Below are 22,790 nucleotides of genomic sequence, written 5' to 3'. Positions count from 1 at the left end.
CTTTTCTTCTACTCACTTTGGGTTTTGTTTGTTCTTCATTCTCTAATTCCTTTAGGTGTAAGGTTAGTTTGTTTATTTGAGATGTTTCTTGTTTCTTGAGGTAGGATTGTATTGCTATAAACTTCCCTCTTAGAACTGCTTTTGCTGCATCCCATAGGTTTTGGATCATTGTGTTTTTGTTGTCATTTATATCTATGTATTTTTTGATTTCCTCTTTGATTTCTTCAGTGATCTCTTGGTTATTTAGTAACGTATTATTTAGCCTCCATGTGTTTGTGTTCTTTTTGTTTTTTTCCCTGTAATTGATTTTTTTTTTTTTTTTTTTTTTTTTTTTTTTTTTTTTTTTTTTTTTTTGTGGTACGTGGGCCTCTCACTGTTGTGGCCTCTCCCGTTGTGGAGCACAGGCTCTGGACGCGCAGGCCCAGCGGCCACGGCTCACGGGCCCAGCCGCTCCACGGCATGTGGGATCCTCCCGGACCGGGGCACGAACCCGTGTCCCCTGCATCGGCAGGCGGACTCTCAACCACTGCGCCACCAGGGAAGCCCCCTGTAATTGATTTTTAATCTCATAGTATTGTGGTCAGAAAAGATGCTTGATATGATTTCAGTTTTATTAAATTTACCAAGGCTTGATTTGTGATCCAAGATGTGATCTATCCTGGAGGATGTTCTTTTTGCACTTGAGAAGAAAGTGTAATCTGCTGTTTTTGGATGGAATGTCCTGTAAATATCAATGGTATCTCTCTGGTCTATTGTCTCATTTAAAGCTTTTGTTTCCTTATTAATTTTCTGTCTGGATGATGTGTCCATTGGTGTAAGTGAGGTGTTAAAGTCCCCCACTATTACTGTGTTATTGTCAATTTCCTCTTTTATAGCTGTTAACATTTGCCTTATGTATTGAGGTGCTTCTATGTTGGTTCATATATATTTATAATTGTTATATTTTCTTCTTGGATTGATCCCTTGATCATTATGTAGTGTCCTTCCTTGTCTCTTGTAACATTCTTTATTTTAAAGTCTATTTTATCTGATATGAGTATTGTTTCTCCAGCTTTCTTTTGATTTCCATTTGCATGGAATATCTTTTTCTATCCCCTCACTTTCAGCCTGTATGTGTCCCTAGGTCTGAAGTGGGCCTCTTGTAGACAGCATATATATGGGTCTTGTTTTTGTATCCATTCAGCGAGCCTGTGTCTTTTGGTTGGAGCATTTAATACATTCACGTTTAACGTAATTATTGATATGTATGTTCCTATTCCCAGTTTCTTAATTGTTTTTGGTTTGTTTTTGTAGGTCTTTTTCTTCTCCCACTTAGAGCAGTTCCTTTAGCATTTGTTGTAAAGCTGATTTGGTGATGCTGGATTCTCTTAGCTTTTGCTTCTCTGTAAAGCTTTTGATTTCTCTATTGAATCTGAATGTGATCCTTGCCAGGTATATTAATCTTGGTTGTACGTTCTTCCCTTTCATCACTTTAAATATATCATGCCACTCCCTTCTGGCTTGTAGAGTTTCTGCTGAGAAATCAGCTGTTAACCTTATGGGACTTCCCTTGTATGTTATTTGTCCTTTTTCCCTTGTTGCTTTTAATAGTTTTTCTTTGCCTTTAATTTCTGTCAGTTTGATTACTATGTGTCTCAGTGTGTTTCTCCTTGAGTTTATCCTGCCTGGGACTCTGTGCTTCCTGGACTTGGGTGGCTATTTCCTTTCCCACATTAGAGAAGTTTTCAACTATAATCTCTTCAAATATTTTCTTGGGTCCTTTCTCTTTCTCTTCTCTTTCTGGGACCCCTATAATATGAGTGTTGCATTTAATGTTTTCCTGATGTCTCTTAGGCTGTCTTTATTTCTTTTCATTCTTTTTTCTCTATTCTGTTCCATGGCAGTGAATTCCACCATTCTGTCGTCCAGGTCGCTTATGTGTTCTTCTGCCTCAGTTATTGTGCTATTGATTCCTTTTAGTGTATTCTTCATTTCAGTTATTGTATTGTTCATCTCTGTTTGTTTGTTCTTTAATTCTTCTAGGTGTTTGTTGTTTAATTCTTCTAAGTCTTTGTTAAACATTTCTTGCATCTTCTTGACCTTTGCCTCCATTCTTTTTCTGAGTTTCTGGATGATCTTCACTATCATTATTCTGAATGCTTTTTCTGGAAAGTTGCCTATCTCCACTTTGTTTAGTTGTTTTTCTGGGGTTTTATCTTGTTCCTTCATCTGGTGCATAGTCCTCTGTTTTTTCTTTTTTTTTTTTTTTTGTTTTTTTTTGCAGTAACGGGCCTCTCACTGTTGTGGCCTCTCCCATTGCAGAGCACAGGCTCGGGACGTGCAGGCTTAGTGGTCATGGCTCACGGGCCCAGCCACTCTGCAGCACGTGGGATCCTCCTGGACTGGGGCACGAACCCGTATCCCCTGCACTGGCAGGCAGATCTCAACCACTGCGCCACCAGGGAAGCCTTGCCTTTTCATTTTGTCTGTCTTTCTGTGAATGTGGTTTTCATTCAACAGGCTTCAGGATTGTAGTTCTTCTTGTTTCTGCTGTCTGTCCTCTGGTGGATGAGGCTATCTAAGAGGCTTGTGCAAACTTCCTGATGGGAGGGACTGGTGGTGGGTAGAGCTGGTTGTTGCTCTGATGGGCAGAGCTCAGTAAAACTTTAATCCCCTTGTCTGCTGGTGGGTGGGGCTGAGTTCCCTCCCTGTTGGTTGTTTGGCCTGAGGTGGCCCAGCACCTGAGCCTGCAGGCTCTTTGGTTGGGCTAATGGTGGACTTTGGGAGGGCTCACACCAAGGAGTACTTCCTAGAACTTCTGCTGCCATTGTCCTTGTCCCTGCAGTGAGCCACATCCCCCCCTCCACCTCTGCAGGAGACCCTCCAAAACTAGCAGGTGGGTCTGGTTCAGTCTCCTCTGGGGTCACTGCTCCTTTCCCCCGAGTCCTGATGTGCACACTTGTTTGTGTGTGCCCTTCAACAGTGGAGTCTCTCTTTCCTCCAGTCCTGTTGAAGTCCTGCAATCAAATCCCACTAGCCTTCAAAGTCGGATTCTCTGGGAATTCCTCCTCCCATTGCCATATCCCCAGGTTGGGAAGCCTGATGTGGGGCTCAGAACCTTCACTCCAGTGGTTGGACTTCTGTAGTATAATTGTTCTCCAGTTTGTGAGTCACCCACCCAGTGGTTATAGGATTTGATTTTATTTGATTGCGCCCCTCCTACCATCTCATTGTGGCTTCTCCTTTGTCTTTGATGTGAGGTATCTTTTTTGGTGAGTTCCAGTGTCTTCCTGTTGGTGATTGTTCAGCAGTTAATTGTGATTCTGGTGCTCTCACAAGAGGGAGTGATTGCATGTCCTTCTACTCTGCCATCTTGAACCAATCTCAGTATATGTTATCTTAATTAACGGTGCCCCAAAGTTGGAAGGATGTCAGAGTGCTTGCTAGAGTCCAAGGAATTTATTTTCCCAAATTAAATTATGTGAGTTTTCTTGGATCTAGATGTGTTTGTTAGTTTGATTTTTTTGGCATTGAACAGAAACAAAGTTTTTCATTCCAATCATGTGAAGTCACCGAAGAGTAAAATTGCCAAGATGTGCAATGCCTCTTTGCTCATCCATGCTTCTATGTGTACCAGTAAGGAAGGTGATGTGCAGGGACAGAGGAGAGTGGTTAAGTACACAGGCTCTACAGATGGACTACTTTGTTTGCTCTGCCTCTTATTGGCTCTGTGACCGGGGCTAAGTTATTTAATAATCTCTCTGCTCCCATCCCTATAAAGTGAGGAATGATAGTAGCACCCACCTTGTAAGGTTGTTGTGAATGGTAAATGAGATGATCTATGTACAGTATGTAGCTCAGTGCCTGGTACCTAGAAAGCACTTGCAGAAATATAGCTATATTTTATTATTGTTGTCATTATTATATTATTTTTAAGACTCCTATTGTACATTTTTACTCTTCTCTAGTTATATAGCTTTTTTATATTATAGTGGAGAGAAAAATTTGAGAACCTAGAAGCTTGAAATTTCTTACTAGCACTTTGTGTAGTTTAGGTAATTCTTTTACTATTTCTGTCTGGGACTCTTCTTTTTCAAATACCCCTGAGCCTTCCCCATTTCTATCCTTTACCTAGAGGAGGCAAGCTCTAGGTAAAGTGTGGTTTGTCCACTGTCCTGTTGGATGTACTGACACAACTTAATGTGAAGCAACTTGCAGAGATGGCATTGAGGCAGTTAATGTTTTGTCTTATTTTTTCAGCTAACATGTCTAGTCTACATCATCAATAGCACAAACAATTTTATATATTCATAGTAGGATTTGTTTTGTTTTGAATTCCTTTATCTTTTCAGTAAACTGTGATGTCAATTTGATGATATTTCTTTTTGTTCTAATCTCTAGTGTTATAACTCAGTGGAAAATAGCTTGTTTGCTAAAAAAACATGCACGTTGGACCAACATGATAAGGGCTGAAATACAAGAAATTATAGATAAAATTCAGGATGCTGAACTTAGACGCAGTGAATTATTACAAGAGGTAAAGGAACTCAAGGAACTTAGTATTTACTCCCTATATTGCATGTCAGTAATTCTTCAGTATTTCATTAAACCTTACCTTATTAAAAGGTATTTTGCTTTCTGCTGATTTCATGTTTAGAGTGAATTATGTAACTTTCTTGAGAAATGTAGCCAATTGCTCTGTATTAACTATAGGAATTTAGCAAAGTAGCAATTCTCTCCAGAATATGCTTTTGAAGCATGTAACTGAAACTTGAAGATAGTGTTTAGGGAAACTATCTAAAAATAAGGAGAGTAAACATCATTTATTTAGCTCCTATATTTATCCTGTGCCTACCTTCCATCCCCTACTACTCCCATTCCCCATTTCCTCATGTCATTTATAGCTATTGTTTGGTGAAGAAATTAATCTCTGGAGGGAAAAAAAGATCCCCCTCAGTGGTTACTGAGAAATGATATAACCTGAAATCAGAGCCAAGTCTCATGTACAGAAATATTAATTTACCTGGCTGTTTGAAAATGTAATACTGACTGCTACAAAACAAATGATAAATCCTCATTTATTTCCCCTAATTAGACCAGTTTTAGAGAAAATGAGATCAATGAGTTTTTGGCACAGATTGAACAACTTACATTAGAATTAAAACAAGAGGAAGAGGAATTTGTTGCCAAAGAAAAAAAGTTAATTCAAGAGTTGAGCAAGTATGAGGTAAATTTTATTTTACGTCTAAGAATAATTTTAGATGGTGATGTGCAGGGGAGGGTGTATTTCATGCTATTTTAATCAGTTAGAAGTAAAGTAAATCTTCTAGTATAAACAAGACTACAATTAAATTCTGAATCTTTCTTCTTTTTCTAAAAAAGAAATAGAACAACAAGAAATATGTTTTCAGTTAAAAGAAAAAATCACATGCTCTAAGTTTTGTGGAAGTGCTGGCAAAATCCATGGAGACAGGTAGAGTGTTGGATAAAACCATGCAGAGCCAGAACAGGAGAGGCTGGAGAGAGTAATGAAGGTGAGGGAGACCAAGAAGGCCAATCTCAGAAGTCCTCCTTAAAGACAGGGCATGGCACTGACCTGGGAACTGCCAAGGGCTGACCTGAGGTAGAATAGAGCATGGATGATGGAGGAAGTGGAGAGAAAAGTCACTGCAAGGACCCAAGGGGCTCAGAGTGGCTAGGTCTCTGGAAACACAGCAGAAAACAAACCTTTTCAAGGTGATGGTGTTACCTTGATAGACAAGGGCATGTTTCTTGGAGACCACCATTGGAAGAGTAGCTGAGGAGAAAAGAGATGGTAGCAGAAGGCTTCCTGAACTTGATTCAGTTTGAAGAGGGAAAAAAAGGCCTGACTACCCCAAAGAGAAACTATTTGAAGGCAGGGGAGTAGGGAGTCCTTACATTTCAAAGTTTAGATCTTACCCTGGTCCAAGCCCACTCTTCCTCCCACCACACACACCCTGCCACGTCCTGCAGAAACCCTCTGCAGATAACCGGTCCCAGAAAAAGCCAATTTTTTCTAATGTAAATAGCGAAAAAGAAGCAGATATGTCTTCCACACAAAAACACTATGAGAAAAACAAGTGAAGGGGCAATGAAACTTTCCATCAAATGAAGAACGCTCAGAAAAATGGTGCTGGAACAGATGAAAACTGTGACTCAACATCCCTCCATGAACTCAGAAAAAAATAATTTCATAGAAGTGCCAAGGAAGATTAGCAATATGGAAATACAGGAACTCAGGGAAGAGACGTCAGAAGGGGATGGCCAGAAATAGGAAGAGGGGAAATGGGAACTGGCACAACTCAGGGAACAAACCAGGGAAAGAAAACATTGCACAAACCTATACAAAATTAGAAGGAACAGAAGGAAGGAGCAAGGTGGAAAGCATTTCTCCATTGGTTGTAGCATGTGTGGGTACCCAGTATTTTTCTAGATGCTGAAAAACAGAAATTTTTAAAAAGGGGGAAAGAAACAGAAGCGTTATGAAGTTTACATTCCAGTGGGGTGGGGGAGATTGAAAATAACAAGATAAACAGTAGAACATGTAGTATATTCAGTGGTGATAAATGCTCTAGAGAAAATAAAACAGGGAAGTGGGATAGGGTGAGTATATGTAATCCGGTCTGTGTGCCATTTTAAACAGGGAATCAGAGAAGGGTACAGCCCCAAAGGCTATGAGGAAGTGTGATGTGCAGATATCTGGAGAAGGTGACTGCAGGCAGAGGACATGCTGAGCATGCAGGTTCTGAGGCAGGACTGTCCTATTTGAGGAATGACAAGGAGGCAGTGTGGCTGCGGCAGAGATGGGGGAGAGTGCTGGAGGTTCTAGGGACTCATCTTCCAGAAGCAGATGCTGACATGGAATTAGGAGTGCAAAGGTTTATTAGGGTGTAATGCCTATGAAAGGACTGGGCAGGGGCCATTATGTAAACTGCAAACTCTCTGGGGAACTCCAGAGCAAGGATCGTCCATTAGAAGAGGCCTGCCTTAGGCAGAAATGGCTATACCCTTGTACCATCTCTTTGCTCACACAGTTAGTTGGAGGCCACCCCTCAAAGAGCATGGTCTTGGCTAGATAGCCAAGGCCACTCTGAAGGAGTCAGCCACACTGGAGGCTGTCAGCTAACCACACTCCTTGCCATAGGACAGTGAATTCTTCCTTGAGGGTAGATCTAAAAGGGGCATCCCCAGGCTTGCCACACCTTGTGAGAACTTTGTCTTTCGCTCTGCATGGGCTGGGAAGCCAATAGTAGGTTCTGAGTGAAGATTATTTATTCTGAAATAATCTGATTTTCATTTAAACAGGATCACTCTAGCTGCTATGTTGAGCAGAATTTAGGAAAGCACTGGTGGATGCAGGAAGACCAATTAGCAAGCTAGAGCAATACACCAAGTGGTTCAAGTAGCTTGAACCAGAATGATAATTGAGGAGGTGGTTGGAAGTAGTCAGCATCTCAGACGTTTATTGAAATAGAGCTGATGGAGTTTACCAGTCGTACTTAATGGTAAACGAATGAAGGCAATCCTCTTAGAGTCAGGAATAAGACAAGGACACCAGTTAACATTGCATTCAAGCTTATACAATGAAATTAGGCAAAATAAGTAAATTAGAAGTATAACACTTCAGATGAGAAAATTTCTGCAGACAGTCTGCTTGCCAGGCTGTGTGCTCCCTGCAGGACTCTGTCCACCTGTGCCTCATTTACACAAAGTCGTGGACAGATGGAAGCCTGTGCGCCATTATTATAAATCCCTTTTCCCCTTGAAAATCATCATCAACAACCCTGGGCACATTGGAATCCCATTTCTGCCTTTAGTTCAGTGGCATGAGGAGCCCAAATTGCAGAGGAAGCACCCTCAGATTTTGGTTTATGGAACCATTATTGTACCCTTGATAGAATCATTCTTCTCACCAGTAGTAAGATCTCTGGACTGACAGAGCCAAATTCACAGGGAGGGAGAGCAAAATCATTAGGTTTAATAGTGAGAAGGCCCACTGCTACTTGGGCCCCTGACCCAAAATTCCCAAGGAAAACAGCCCTGAATATTAGTCACTGGTTCAGAATGTAAACTTCCAAATCTTGAGAGGTGTTTTCTTCTAGGTGGTGCTGTGACTAAGTCTTCTATAGACTTGGCTCCAATACCCAGGGGCCTCCGCTACAATGTTCCTAGCAGAGCTTGCAAAGCCTTCTGCATCACTCTGATCTAGCACAGACACATTGATCATGGTTGGATCTGCTGGGTCCTTCAGCCCTGTGTCTGGCAAGTTTCAGTCAGAGAAACAGAGCTGCCAGGAAAGGGGTTTATTAGAGGATTTGACCTTCTGCCATTGTGGGAGCTCATTATGTAGTCTAGTGAGTCTTTCAGCTTTACATCTGGAGCCGGGCCCCAAAGGCAGCAGGGTAGGCAGTTGGGAAGGAAAGATGGACAGGAAGTGGAGAAAGCAAGGTCAAACTGGAAGTCGCAGGATGAGCGGAACTTATGAGCTTGGACTAGTACCTGCATTGGCCTCTCTCCTTTCCAAGGCTTCAACCCCCACAAATTGCAGCAGAAGCCAGAGTCTTTCATCACTGGGCTATGTATGCACATGGCTCAGGACTCAGGGAAGCTAAGGGAAGATTTGAATGATCTGAAGAAGCTGTGGGCCTGACAGGTCACCCAACTCCAAGAAGCTGAGCCAGCAAACACCACCTTGCCTGAGCTGCAGCAGCATCTGATACCCAAACCCTCACTCCAAGCATAAAACAAGAGCTTCGTTTCTTGTCAGGGTGCTGCTGGCAGCTTCAGCCTTGTGCAGGCAAGGGGAATGAATTAATGCATTCACATGCCTCCTTATCCCCCCAGGCCATTCTTTTTTACAGAATATAGTATAGATATGTGTTTCTTAATACTGCAGTCTGGAGAATTTACTCCTGATTCTGCATTGTAATATTTTTATATTACGGTGTTTTATGTATGTTTTTGTCTTTCTGTATTATTCATAAGGATTCTAATGGTAATTTGGAATGGGACAGCATATCACTGTATTAATTAGGGTGCGAGCAAGGTGTTCTATCAAAGAGATGCCAAGATGTGTGAACATAAACAAGATGTGTACTGAAGGGTTAACAATCCTCTATCCTTTACTGGGAAATTGACCTTGGCATAACTTTCTGGTTCTTCCCCTAGTAGCCTGATAAAGGTGGATTATCAGTTGTATTATCAGGCAACATTGCTTATATAGAACAACCCTTTATTAGTATGCTGCATCTTGACCAGGAGAATAACTAGCGGGAAACCAGAGCATTGAGCTTTCCTGGATTTGGTGCCTCTTTTAAATGGGCATGTCCCTTGTATGGACCTAGAAGGTATGCCCAAGAGATGTTGGTTCCAATTTAAACATGGGGCTTCTAGGCCAGGGAGTCCTTCACATCTACCCCTGTGGATCTCCTTCTCTTGCACTAAGTTACCACTTTGGTGGGGTCAATGGAAACTAGCCTCTGGTAGGCTATGTTGTGAGGGCATCTCCCACTGGGGAAGCATGTCTGGCATTGCTCTGCTGGCCCTCAGGGTTTCCTTTAAATTATGAGTGTATGCAACTTAGATAAAAATAAAAAATAAAAGTTTTTAAGAGTAAACTGGGTCAATTATGGCCAGTTTAAATCTTTGAGTCTGAGTATCTATTTAAGACAGATACTCAGATACTTCTGACATGGTCATTACAGAAGAGAGATGTTTATTTCTCTTTCCTGGTAAAGGCTGAAGGGAAGGGGTGGAGGGCTGGAAGGGTAGCTCTGCCACCCTCGGCATGAGACTAACACCTGTGGGTCCAAGTGGCAGCTTCTATTCTCATCCTCTTCCAGCCAGGGGAAGGAGGAAGGACCCAGGGGGCACATACCCCTTCCTGTTGCAGGGGCAGGATCCAGAAATGGCACACCCCACTTCCACTCACAAACTCATTGGTCACAGCCACCTGCAAGGGAAGCCGAGAAATTCTCTAGTTGGCAGCCATATGCTCAGCTAAAACTCAAAGAGTCCTGATATTGAAGGACAGTAGAGTGGATAGTAAATGTCAGTTAGCTGTCTTTGCCTTAGTCACTATTTTAAATCCACCCTGACTTTCTAAGAGAGATTCAACTATATTCCACTTGAAACTAAATAAAACCTGAGTTTGAATAAATAAGCAGGCATTTTCATGTTTTACTTTTGGCACTTTTAACCCATTTATTGTAGTATCATATCCATTTATTTCTACCCCCTTCCCATTTCTTACTAACATCCACATTTCTTAGAGCTGGTATATATTTTGTGTTTCTGCCTGGTTTTGTTTTGATTTTTTTCACAAAATATGATCAATCAAGACAAAGTTTCTTAAATATGTTTTTGGGGTACACATTAGGTAGCAGCAATAGAACCATAGCAGTACAGCTATAGAACTGAAAGGATCTTTGGAGAGCCCAGTGAATTTAATCTCCTAACAGTACAGATTGCCAGAGAGTCAGTGAGTCAGCCAACAAATATTTATTAAATATCTAGTATGTGCCAGATACCTTTCTATGCACCTTAGGATAAGAGGAGTCCAGGACAGACAGAATTTTCCCCACCAAAGAACTTACTTTCTACTCTAGAATACTGTGTGAATTCTCCAAAATCATACCTCACAATCAGCTTTACTGTCTTTAAAGCAAAGATTCGCCGAGGAAACACAAATTAACAAAGAAAAGGAAGGTGAACTAGTCGAGCGTCTTTCACAGCTTCATGTGGCAGAAGGAGAATACATGGACAAAAACAGACAGTTTGAAAATCTCATTGATATTCTTACAGGTACATATGAAGCACTTAGTAATTGAACTCAAGCCCAGGTAAGGATTTCACTGTTGTCTGCTAACACAAAGTGGATCATTCATCACAAGCCAATGGAGAAATTCTCCCAACTTCTCCCATCACCTTTAACTCTCTATTCTCTAGTTTTTGCCTCTTCTATTAATTTCCTCTTCTCTGCACCACAATCTTACTGTTAACTCTTGTCAAATTCCTCCTTTTCTCTTTTAAAACTGTTTAAAATTAAGAATTAGTAGCAACTATATTATATGGATTCTCTCTGTACTTGGTAAAGGTAGAACCAACTCCTTTATCTCCTGCCATGTGGAAAATTTTTTGTTTCTTAACATGAATTTACAGCTTGACTTTAATCATTTTCCAGCTATGACTTTAATCATTTGTAAGGTATGTACTCCTTAGACTTTTTTCACTAATCTGCCCCTAAGGCAGAGATAGATAAGAGCTTGTCTCAGATCTGGGGGCTTCATAGAGAAGATGAAATGTGTCTGAAAGTATGCATATTTTGCATTTTATTACATGGCACACCATGTGTGTGTTTAATATAGAAAATAATTTTTTCTCCACAAAAATTGGATGTGGTCATCTAACCCTGAACCCCAAATTTCACAGATCCAGAACCATCCCTAGAGGTGTGAGTCTTGTTTTGAATTTGGGAAGTAAAGGATCATTATCCAAGGATTTAGGTTATTAAGCAGGACAACTTCTAGAACTTCTATCTTCTAGATGATGGAAGAAGTGCCATTGGAATCAGGCCAGGACCAAAATTACAGAAAATTTGCACATTTTTTACTGGAATGGGAGTAAAAAATGTGTACTGTGGTGGGACTGACCAGCTGGCAAAGATGAATATGGGGATAGGAATTAAAGCAGTGTGTCAAAACAGGGTAGTCATATGGAAACCCAATATGGTCAAATGTGAAATAAACAGATATTCAAAGTGAATAGTGGTAATTTTCAAGGAAGGTGAATTTTTAAGAATATAAGAATATTATAAGAAAAAGTACCTGGGTCTGGTTCCCATTCCTCAGTTGATTTTCCACTTTTGCCACATTTTCATTTAGTCAACTCAGTTAGGTTTTCTTGTTTTTTTTTTTTTTACCACTTTTACCAAGACTTGCAACATATATGTACTCCGTTCCCAATTTTCTACTCACCCACCCTTCCTTCATCCCTTCTTGCACTGGGTGAAGGATATAAGAAACACTATGAGTATAAAAATAAGCAATATATTGCAGTATATTGCAAGAACTGATTCTCTTAAGTCAAAGAAAAGGGATAAAATACTGAAGAAAGTAGAGAAAAGAGAGAAAGGCAGGAGAAAAGAAGGAAAGGGGACATAAGAGCAATGTGCTTCAGAGAGTAGGAAAGTATACTTCACCTGCCAGGAGTGAGACTTACAGAGGGTAGAATATAAAGGCTCAGTACACATAAAGAATAAGGTTGTGACTTGTGATTAAATATGATGGATAAAACACATGCATCTATCTTTGCTCCCTAATAAAACTTCATAAAATATGTGCAAAAGATTTATTTAAAGATATAAACCCAGAAGTACAAAGAGACTGGCAGAGAAGACATCAACAGATAATAAATAACAGCAAATTGTTGGAAGGTGTAATTGGATAGAGGTATTAGCGGAAAAAGAAGTTTAACTAGCAAGTGCTCACAGAGAAGCATAGCATGAGGATGAGGAGTTCTCTCCTCAGGACCAGGGAAGTCTTGGACATTGGAGGACAGGGATACTGTGAAGCCTGAGATGAATCATGGGGCTGAAGATTTGCTGAAAGTCTTTATAGCGAGCAGTTAGACCCCCAGGTCAAATGTCCTCTTCTGTGCCACTGACTGACTATTCCTCCACAATGCCAGCAGAGAAATTGGGCAAGAGGGTTCTAAACTTCAGGATATCAGATATGGCTGAGGGCAGAAGACAAGTGCTGTTCTGAGACCCCCTTCCACTGCTCAGCTTGATGAAGGCTGCCAGCCAGTTGTGGTATAACTCTTCTGTGATCCCTTCCCCATCCTGAAGATGGTTGGATTCTTCCCCAAGGACACTGAACAGTTTCAAAGAGCTCCACAGAATCTAACATTAGAGAGCCCCCCAACAAAATGGGTGATCACTTCCTGATCACTGTACAGTGAAGTCCACCCAGGAACCAAACCTTTTAGTTCCTCACCCTTAAGTAGGATTAGATAGTCAAAGATCACCAGACATCTCAGGAAAAACTCCAGCATGAATGACATAAACTAAAGCAGATAGAAAAACAGAACTTGGTGGAAATATAAACACAAATAACATAAGAATACTTTTAAAGATAAATTCTCAGGGAGTATATATTCTCTCTATATTATTATATATAATACGTATATATTCTCTGTATATTGTTCAGAATATATGTTCTCTCTAGTATAGAGAATATATCTTAAAGTATATTCCTAGAGAAATAAGATATTGCATTTATGAAAAAGGACAAGATGCTTAAAAGAAAAAAGAACAAAAAAGAGCTCTTAAAAATTAAAAAAATAGCAACTAAAATTTTAGAATTCAATAGGAGGATTATAAGAAAAGTTAAGGAAATCTCTCCAAAAATAGAACAAAAAATAAGGAGATAACAGGATAAAATGGTAAGGAAATTATAAAACTGTTCTGAGGTGTCAAATATCTGACTAACAGGAAGGCCAGAAAAAGAGGCCAGAAAAAAAATGGGAAGTATAAAGTTATCAATGACATATTACAAAAATATTTCTCAGAACTGGAGAATATGAACTTCCTATTTTAAAGGGTCTTAAAGGGCCTGTTAATCCCCAGTACAATATATGAAAGAAAAGACACTAAGCTACATCACTGTTGGATTTCAGGAGGAAAAAAAAAAAAGAGAGAATATCCTAAAAGCTTCTAGAGAGAAAAAGCAGATCTCACACAAAAGATTAGTATCAGAATGGTCTCAGACTTCTTAACATCAATATCATAATAGAATTTAGAAGACATTGCCCTCAAAATTTTGAGAGAAAATAATTTCCAACATTAGATACCCATCCAAACTACCAGTCAAGTATAGATTTAGAATAGAGATATATTTAGATATACAAGATCTCATTTACTCTGTCTCAGGAAGCTACATAAAATTTGCTTCAACAAACAGAGGAAATAAATCAAGAGAAAGAGGAAGGTATGAGATTCAGAAAGCAGGAGGTCCAACATGAGAGAGATGTGGAGGGAAGTCCCAGCCGGTCAGCTTTGCGGCAGGACTAAAGAAAAATGTACAGAAGGTAGTGGGAGAGGTTAGAGAAAGGGAACTGATGGATTACCTAACGTGTTTAACCATGTGGGAAGTAATGTTCAGAAAGATTTTACAATTCTGTTATAGATTTTGATATGAATTAATGACATGTACATGGAAAACTAAGCAATTTTTTTTAAGTGAGGTAATTTTTACCTCCAGGAAAAACAAGAAACTATATAAGAAAGGAAGTGTAATCATACTACACTGTTTGTCTCATCAGTAAATAATATTTACATTGTCATAATGATCCAAACATTTAAAATTCATTTAAACAAAATCCACAACTTCACAAGGAGGTTGAGGAAGGGAACATGGAGCTGCGGGTGTGGGCGGGAGGTGGAGGGATGGGGGTAAGTGGGCTGTGTCCTCCTCTACTATGTTAGGAAGCGAGCAGAAGAAGTTAAGAAAGAAAATAAAGAAAAATGTTTCTTAAAGAAAAAATTTTAAGAAAAAAATTTTTTAAGAAAATGTAAGAGGAAAAAGTTAAAATGAGTTAAAAATGGTTGATTCTGAGGAGTCAAACACAGGGGTGGATGCAGCATTGGGGAGCGCCTGACTTCCAGTGTTTGTTATAAGCCTTATCATAGTGTTTGGCTTCTAAAACCAGGCATATGTCTTACTTTGATTATTGTCTTTTAATTAAAGAACATTGTAGGTGGTTATTTTTCTCTCTCTCTCTTTTTTGTAGCACAAAAGGAGGAGCAGAATTTACTGAATGATCACATTTCTCAATTGTCAAGAGACTTTTTAAGATACTGTAACAACACGGTAAAGAGTCAATGTATTCATTCTTTTTTATTAGAATATTGGTATATACAGACAGTGATACTTACCTAGCACATTAGAGTTTTCAAGAAATTCACATTTTTTAAACTTACCCTGTTAATATCAATGTTTTGAAATTTTTAGTCACAACATACATATATGTATATAGATATATACATATACACACATATATATACGTGTGTGTGTGTGTGTGTGTGTGTAGAGAGAGAGAGAGAGAGAACAACTTCAGAAGCAATGAACATGTAACCTGGGACTTCCCCAGTGGTCCAGTGGTTAAGAATCCACCTTCCAATGCCAGGGGCGCAGGTTCGATCCCTGGTCAGGGAATAAGATCCAAAATGCCGTGCCGCGTGGCCGAAATTAAAAAAAACAAAACAAAACAAAAAACTGGAAAATCACTGGGGAGGATTCAGTTTCCTTATTTAAAAGGTAGAGATTGGAGTATGCTTCCTAAGGTTCTTTTCAGATCTGTTATTCTGGAAAATTCCTATGAAGACAAGGATAAGTGGGCCAAAGTTGTGGGTGTGGAGGGAGTGAATGAAATGGGAGCAGGTGAATAGATGCTTACTACCTTTTCAAATTTTATAATCAATACTTAATGATAAACATATGTATGTGGAGTTGGTTAATTAAAAATAAAATGTATTCTTTGAGAGTCACTGATCTCAAAAGTAACTTTATGGAAATAGAAACATATGAAGGGGAAAATTACAAGTAAGTATACTATATATATAATTCTATATTCTTTATAAGATGCTGCTAGGTACGATTATACAATGTACAAAGATTATGTGATTTATAGCAGTATAATAATAGAAAACTGCCTAGAGAATTCAGTAGAGAAAACTGTAGAGAACTCTGAAAAATCCATAAAGTAATATTCTTCTTCTTTCGAGAAATATTAAGTCCTCACTGAAAGAGCCTCAATAAATTCCACTCCCTGCTTCCCCATTTTTGCCAGGTAATTGTTCATATGTCAAAGTATATTCTATTTTGTGAAATTGTCTCAACAACTTAACTTTGGCTCTTAACTTGGGATCCATAGACTCTTTTCCCAGAGTCCATTCGCTTTGGAGTTTATATAAAGTTTTTCAAGAGAAGGTGTCCATAACCTCAGCTGATGGTCAAGGAGTTACAGTTGACCCTTTAACAACATAGGTTTGAATTCTGTGGGTCCATTTATATGAGGATTTTTTTCAATGAATGAATACTACAGTACTATGCGGTCTGTGGTTGGTTCAATCAGCGAATGTGAAACTGGGGTTACAGAGGACCAACTGTAAAGTTACACGCAGATTTTTGAGTGGAGGGGGTTTGTGCCCCTCACCCCTGCATTGTTCAAGGGTCAGTTGTAATTAGAACCCCTCTCTGAATGTGGTCCAGGCAAACTAATACACTGGGGACCTGCTAGTTGAACTCTATGCAATAATTATGAGTTTTATGTTTGAGCAGAATAAAGTGAAGCAAGAATTAAAACAATTAAGAGATCACGAAAGCCATAAAATCAAAGCTCATTTTGAAGTTCTAAAGCAATTAGAAAATGAAATCTATGTACATGATCTAAAAACAGATGATTTGCTCCGAGAAAATAAAAGATTAAAAGAGGTAAGTTCAAGCGCACTTCATTTTGCACAATGGTCTTGGTTGATTGTCTACACCTGCACTAGTTACAAGAGGAAAGGAGAGAATAGCTCTTAAAACTTTTTAAGTGAAACTTAAAGTACACACAGAAAAGTGCCCAAATCATAAGTGCACAACTTAATGAATACACTGGGTAACCAACACTTAGATCAAGAAACAAAGCATCAACAGAATCCAGATATCTTCTATTGTGCCTTCCTGTCACTAACCTCCTAACAAGGGTAATGCTATACTGACTTCTAATACCATAGACGAGTTTTGCCTATTTTTGAACATTATATGTATGAAATTATACAAATGCACTCTTTTGCCCAACGTTATGTTTTTGAGGTTCATTCTTATTACTGAGTAAAGGTATGATTCATTCATTCCTTAGTTCTGTATTGTATTGTATGTATGTATTGTATTCCATTGTATGACTATACTACAGTTTATTTATACAGTCTACTGTTGACGGGGGTTTAGAGAGTTTCTAATTTGGACTATTACAAAGAGTGTTGCTATGAACATTCTACTACATGTTTTTTAGTGAATAAAATTACATATTTCTTTTGGGTAAACATCTCAAGTGTAATTCTAGAGCCATAGGGAGGTGTATGGTCCACCTTAGTGCTCAGTGCCAGTCTCCCAAAGATGTTGCACTAACTGCCACTCCCAGCAGTAGTGTATGAGAGCACAATTGTTCCTCATTGTCTATGAACCTCTGCCTTTTTCAAGTTAATCATTCTGGAGGGTGTATAGAGGTGTCCCTTGGTGGTTTTAATTTGCATTTTCCTGATGATTAATGAAGCACCTATTCATAGGTTGTTGGCCACTTGGTTACCCTCTTTGTGAAGTACCTGTCCAGGTCTTGTGCCCATTTAAAAAGTTAGGTTGTCTGTTTCATATTGATTGCAGCTTTTTTTAAAGCAAAAGAATTTGTTCATCCAACCCCTAAAATTAAGGTCTCAATCTCAAATGATTGAATTTTACTTATTTATACTTGAGTTACTTATTTGAATCTGTCGCTCACTGGTAACCCTGTGTGACTTTGGGCAGATCACTTAACTTGTGAGCTTCATTTTTCTCCCCTTAAAAATGGGAATAACTCCTAAATTCATAGTGTGAAGGTGACTTCTTTGTAAACTGAAAGTGCAAAAGAAATGCAATTAAAAAAATATTTTTTTCTGGTAAACCTTATTGACCTCAAAGGTCAGGATCTGTATCAGTGTATTTCAAGAGTTTTGCACAATGCCTCACATGTAAAAGGAATTCAGTCCCATTCGATGCTCACAGTAACCTGGATAATATATGTGGATATTACATTATGTCCCTTTTATAGATTAGGAAACTGAGTCTCTTTGGGGTTTTTTTGAATTTTTAATAACTGGAAAAATAAAAACAGTCCTACAGCAGTAAGACTCTAAGTAAGGGGATAATCTCTTTACCTCTTTGAGCAATTTTTTTTTCCATTGGTTAAATGGCAACAGTTTTCCCAGTAATATCATGTGTTTTTTGGTAGAATTAAAATGGCATAAGAGGTGCTAATGTACTTTGAAAAGGTAGATGTGCTCTGCAGAGCCCAGGTACCATCAGCAAGAACCTGCACACATCTGACACATCTTCATTCTTCTAGCCCTTGAAACAACCTTGTAAGAAATTTCATCCACCTGTGAAATATTCCACCAGACTGTCTTCTATCAAGATGATGTAGATTATTTATTAATCTAACTGGTATTTTCATTGCTATTTTGACAATGAGTGAGCAAATGGATGACTGACTATGTTAAAGACCGATTCTAAAAGTTCTGTTTTTGGATTCAAGGTCCACCTACTAGCCCCTGGATGACCCTATGCATTTATATTATTCACTTACCACTCTTTGTTTTATTGATCACATCCCTTCATTCAACAAACTTTTTCTTTTTTTTTTAACAAACATTTTAATCATCAGTGAGTCCCAAACTCTAGGGAAGGCACAGTGAATACAAATATGAGTAAGACACTGTCCCAAGCCCTTAGAAAGCTCACAGTCTGACTGGGGAGACGGGTATACAAATGGATAATTACAATTTGGTTGTTAAGTGTGACAATCTACACAGGGCGCATATACAGAGTCACCCAGAGCAAGAACACCGAATCACACCAGGTGAGGAGCTCCAGGGAAAAGTCTGATAGGATGTCATTAGCATAGAGGTAGGATTTACACCTGGGAGATGGTGAAATTCCTCAGGGATAGTGAATGAGAACAGTGAGGTGTGAACAGAGTTCTGGAGAAAGACAACTTTTAAAGAGTAAACAGAAGAGGAGACCAAAAAGGAGGACTAAGAGAGGAAAGTTGGAGAGTTATGAGAGGACTGCTGAGCTAGGCAAGTCTACGAACAGTGATCCATGTTCAAAGAGAGCAAGAATGATGACTTGGACTTGGCTTAAGGTGACTTTCACTTTGGTTTACTACAAAACCTTCCAGCAAGCCTTGCAAAGAATGCTACAAGATCAAGGCTGCATGAGAGACCTTCTAACACATGCTTATAAACAGTCCTATGGAACAGTTCCATGTCTACTTCTCCAACAGTACAAGACAGTATTTCTAAGATTTTTATCAGTAGTTTCTAGTATTTGACTATTTCTCTCTTGAAACTGGGCCAGTGTCAACATTATATCCCAAAGCCCATACTTTCAGAGTTCCCAGGGACTTTAGAGGTCCTGAGCATTGGGTGCTACCACTGCCACCCAACGCAATGAAACATCCGACTGGAGTGAGCAATTCCATAGGCTCTCCTGACTTGATCTCTGTGAGGGCTTATGAATGCCTCCAGTGAGGCATCAGGGCTGCCTTGTAACATGTACTGAACACACATTTTGCAAAAAAAAAAAAAATCATTTTTTTTCCTGTGAAGACAGTGTGTTTAGGCAGAATACCTTTTAATTCATTTTTGTGGCAAATTCAGAATACCATGTTTACTTGGGTGTTGAAAAGCTTACCAGGAAGTAATGTCCTTTACCTTCCTCACCAGAATGTAAGCTTAACAAGGGCTATGTTCACCACTGTTACCCTTGCACCTAGAATGGTAGGTCGCACAGAGGAGGAATCAATAAATGTTTGCTAAGTGACTGCATGGATAATTAACCTTCTATAACTAAACGGCTTAAAGCAAACACATGCCTTTAATTTCCAGTATATTGCATACATAAAGAACAGCACAGAGCAACACAAAAAGGGAGGAGAAGACCTCATGTGCACCTCAAGTGACCTGTCGTCTCAGCTGACAGCTCTTCAGAGTAAGTAATGTGTCATGAATGACCTTTATATATAAAAAATAAAGTTTTGTTTAAATCAATTTTACTGGTTTGCATATAATAAAATGCACCCATCTTAAGTTCAATGTGTTTTGACAAATGTACATACCACTAGAACGACTAGTACCACAAGAAAGATATAGAACATTTTCATCATTGAAAAACGTCCCTTGTGTCCCTCTGTGGTTGATTTCCCACCCTACCTCCAGTCCCTAGAAACCATTGATGTGCCCTCTGTCCCTAAGGATTACATATGGAATGATAGAGCATGCACTCTTTTGTACCTGGCTCCTTTCACTCAGCAAGCTGTTTCTTAAGATCCATCCATGTTGTTGCATATATCATCATTGGCTCTTTTTTACAGCTGTATAGTAGTGTTCCATTTAATGGATATACCATATTTTGTTTATCCATTTGCTAGATGAAGGACATTTGGATTGTTTCCAGTTTGGGGTTGCTATTTGTTTATAAGTGTTTTTGAGAATATTTGTTTTCATTTCTCTTGGGTAAATACAAAGGAGGGGAATCGCTGGGTTACACCGTTAGTGTAACAGGTTTAACTTTATAAGAAATGGCCACTTTGCCAAAGTAGTTGTACAAATTTATCATCCCACTATCAATGAGGTACTCCACATCCTCACCAACGATTAAAATTGTCAAAACACTTAAAATTGTTAACATTTTAGCCATTTACTAGGCATGTAATGATATTTCCTCTTGACTAAGTTTTCCTGTTGACTAAGGTTAAGTATCTTTTCATATGCTTTTTGGCCACTTATATATCATTTTTTGTGAAGTGTCGTGAACAGATTATCTATTACAGCATGATGTTACAAATTACTTTGCTCACAAATTGTCAATTTGGTTAGAACTTAGTGGAGGCAACTCCTGCCTGTTCTACATGACATCGGTTGGGGCAACTTGATGGCTGGGGGGTAATTCAGCAGCTGGGGACTGGAATCATCTGAAGACCCACTCACTCACACTTCTGGTGTCAATGCTGGCTCTCAGATGAATTCAGGGGAGACTGTTAACCAGAACACCTCCATGTGGCCACTCCATGCATGTAGCTTTTTGGCCTGCTGTGTTCCAAAAATTAGCATCCCAAGAAAACAAAGTGGAAGTTCATGGCATTGCTGTGACTTGACCTTGGTAGTCAGAGTGCCACTTCCACAATGTCCTAATGGTTGAGGCAGTCACCAGGCAAAAGGGGAGGGGACAGAGACATCACTACTAATGGGAAGAGTGTCAGCATCATGTTGGGGGAAGAGCATGGGAGATGAAATATATTGTGGAGCCATCTCTGGAAAATACAATCTGCCACATGTCTGTCCAAGTCGTTAAAATCGTTATATAGTCTGGAAATGAGTCCTTTTTCAGTCTGAGGCTTGACTTTTCATTTTCTTAATGGTGTCTTAGAAAAGAAGTTAAAAGTTTTCTTTTGAACAAAGACTGCTTTATCTAGTTTGTCTTTTAGGGTTAGTATTTTCTGTGTCCTGTCTAATACATTTTTGCCTAAGCCAAGTTCTCAAAGATTTTTTCCTACGTTATCTCTATGAGTTTTTAGTTTAGCTTTTATGTCTAGATCCCTGATTCATTTCAAGTTAACTTTTTCATATGGTATGAGGAAAGCATTGAAATATCATGGTTTTCTCTTATGCATATTCAGTTGTGCCAGCACAATTTTTGAAAAGACTCTCCTTTTAACACTGTATTACTCAAACGACGTTTTTAAAAAATCAGTTTTATGAGCCTGTTCCTTTATTCTAAATATCTAACTTTACACCAGTGTCACACAGTCCTGGTTACTATAGCTTCATATTCAGTCTGGAAATCATGTAATGCAAGTTCTCCACATTTGTGCTTCTCTGTTAGAATTATTTTGGCTATTTTAGATCTTTTGATTTCCATATAAGTTTTAGAATCAACTTATTAATCTATACACACCACACACACATACCCCTGCTGGGATCTTAATTGGGTTTGTGTTGAATCTGTAAATCAATTTGGGGAGAATTGACTTCTTAACAAAATGAAGACTTCCAATCCAAGAACACAGTATATATCTCCATTTATTTAGAACTTCTTTAATTTTTCTCAGCAAGATTTTGCAGCTCTTCGTATTGTTTTAGAGGTCCTCAAGACTGTCCCCATTCTTGGTGATTAGCTAGAAGGATTCACAGGACTCAGAAGTTGTTATACTTTATAGTTATTGTCTATTACAGTGAAGGGTACTGAGTAAAATCAGCAAAGGGCAAAAGGGCTTGGAGGAAACCAGGTGCAAGCTTGCAGGCATCCTCTCCCAGTGGAGTTGCAAAGATGCACTTAATTCCCCCAGCAATGACGTGTGACACATGCAAAGTGGTGCTAGCCAGGGGAGCTCACAGGGCTTGGATGTCCAGGGTATTTATTGGAGGGGGTCAGTCACGTAGGCATGCAGTGCCTGTGTGAATGACCTCAGTGACTCAAGCAGCTACCGAGACGCTCAGGTGGTATTTCTCCTTTACGACGTTAGTATGGGAAATTACATTGATTGATTTTGGAATGTCAAACCAATCTTCCACTCTAGGGATAAAACCCACTTTTTCAAAAGCTATTATCATTTTCATATATTGCTGGATTTGATTTGCTAATCTTTGAGCAGATTTCGGTATCTGTGTGAGACTGTCTTGCTCTGCTCACACCCGCAGCAGAGAGCCCAGTGATCATACGGCTCACATTTCTCCCCCTTCTCTCAGGTGTCACAGTTCTGTACTGTGCACTCTCCAGTATCTGAAAACTGGATATTGAAACAAATATACTTGTTTTATACATTTAGTCCCATTTTCTCCTTGTTTAAAGTGGGAGGGCAAGTGTTGTTCTGACATTTTGGAAGTAGGAATTTTTAGATAAAAATAATTTTTGAAAAACAAATAGTGTTACTTGAATAAAAATGTTCAAATTATTTCAGTAACTTTTGCATTTTAAAAATCTTTAATTTAG

At 39.0% G+C, this 22,790-nt stretch overlaps 1 protein-coding gene across 1 annotated transcript in view; it reads left to right on the top strand.

Moving 5' to 3' along the window:
- The window catches only part of CCDC175 (coiled-coil domain containing 175), a 73,306-nt gene that overhangs the window by 42,852 nt on the left and 7,664 nt on the right, over nt 1-22,790 (top strand). The window contains exons 12-17 of the mRNA XM_081229429.1: nt 4,381-4,516; nt 5,075-5,206; nt 10,665-10,803; nt 14,791-14,870; nt 16,341-16,493; nt 19,688-19,790. Of these exons, the coding sequence (XP_081085555.1) occupies nt 4,381-4,516; nt 5,075-5,206; nt 10,665-10,803; nt 14,791-14,870; nt 16,341-16,493; nt 19,688-19,790 (743 nt within the window). The remainder of the gene's footprint in view (nt 1-4,380; nt 4,517-5,074; nt 5,207-10,664; nt 10,804-14,790; nt 14,871-16,340; nt 16,494-19,687; nt 19,791-22,790) is intronic.

This window comes from Mesoplodon bidens, assembly GCF_964165515.1.
Source record: "Mesoplodon bidens genome assembly, chromosome: 3".
NCBI lineage: Eukaryota > Metazoa > Chordata > Mammalia > Artiodactyla > Ziphiidae > Mesoplodon > Mesoplodon bidens.
The sequence above is the reverse complement of the archived record's forward strand: the minus strand, read 5'-3'. Positions and strand labels throughout refer to the sequence as shown.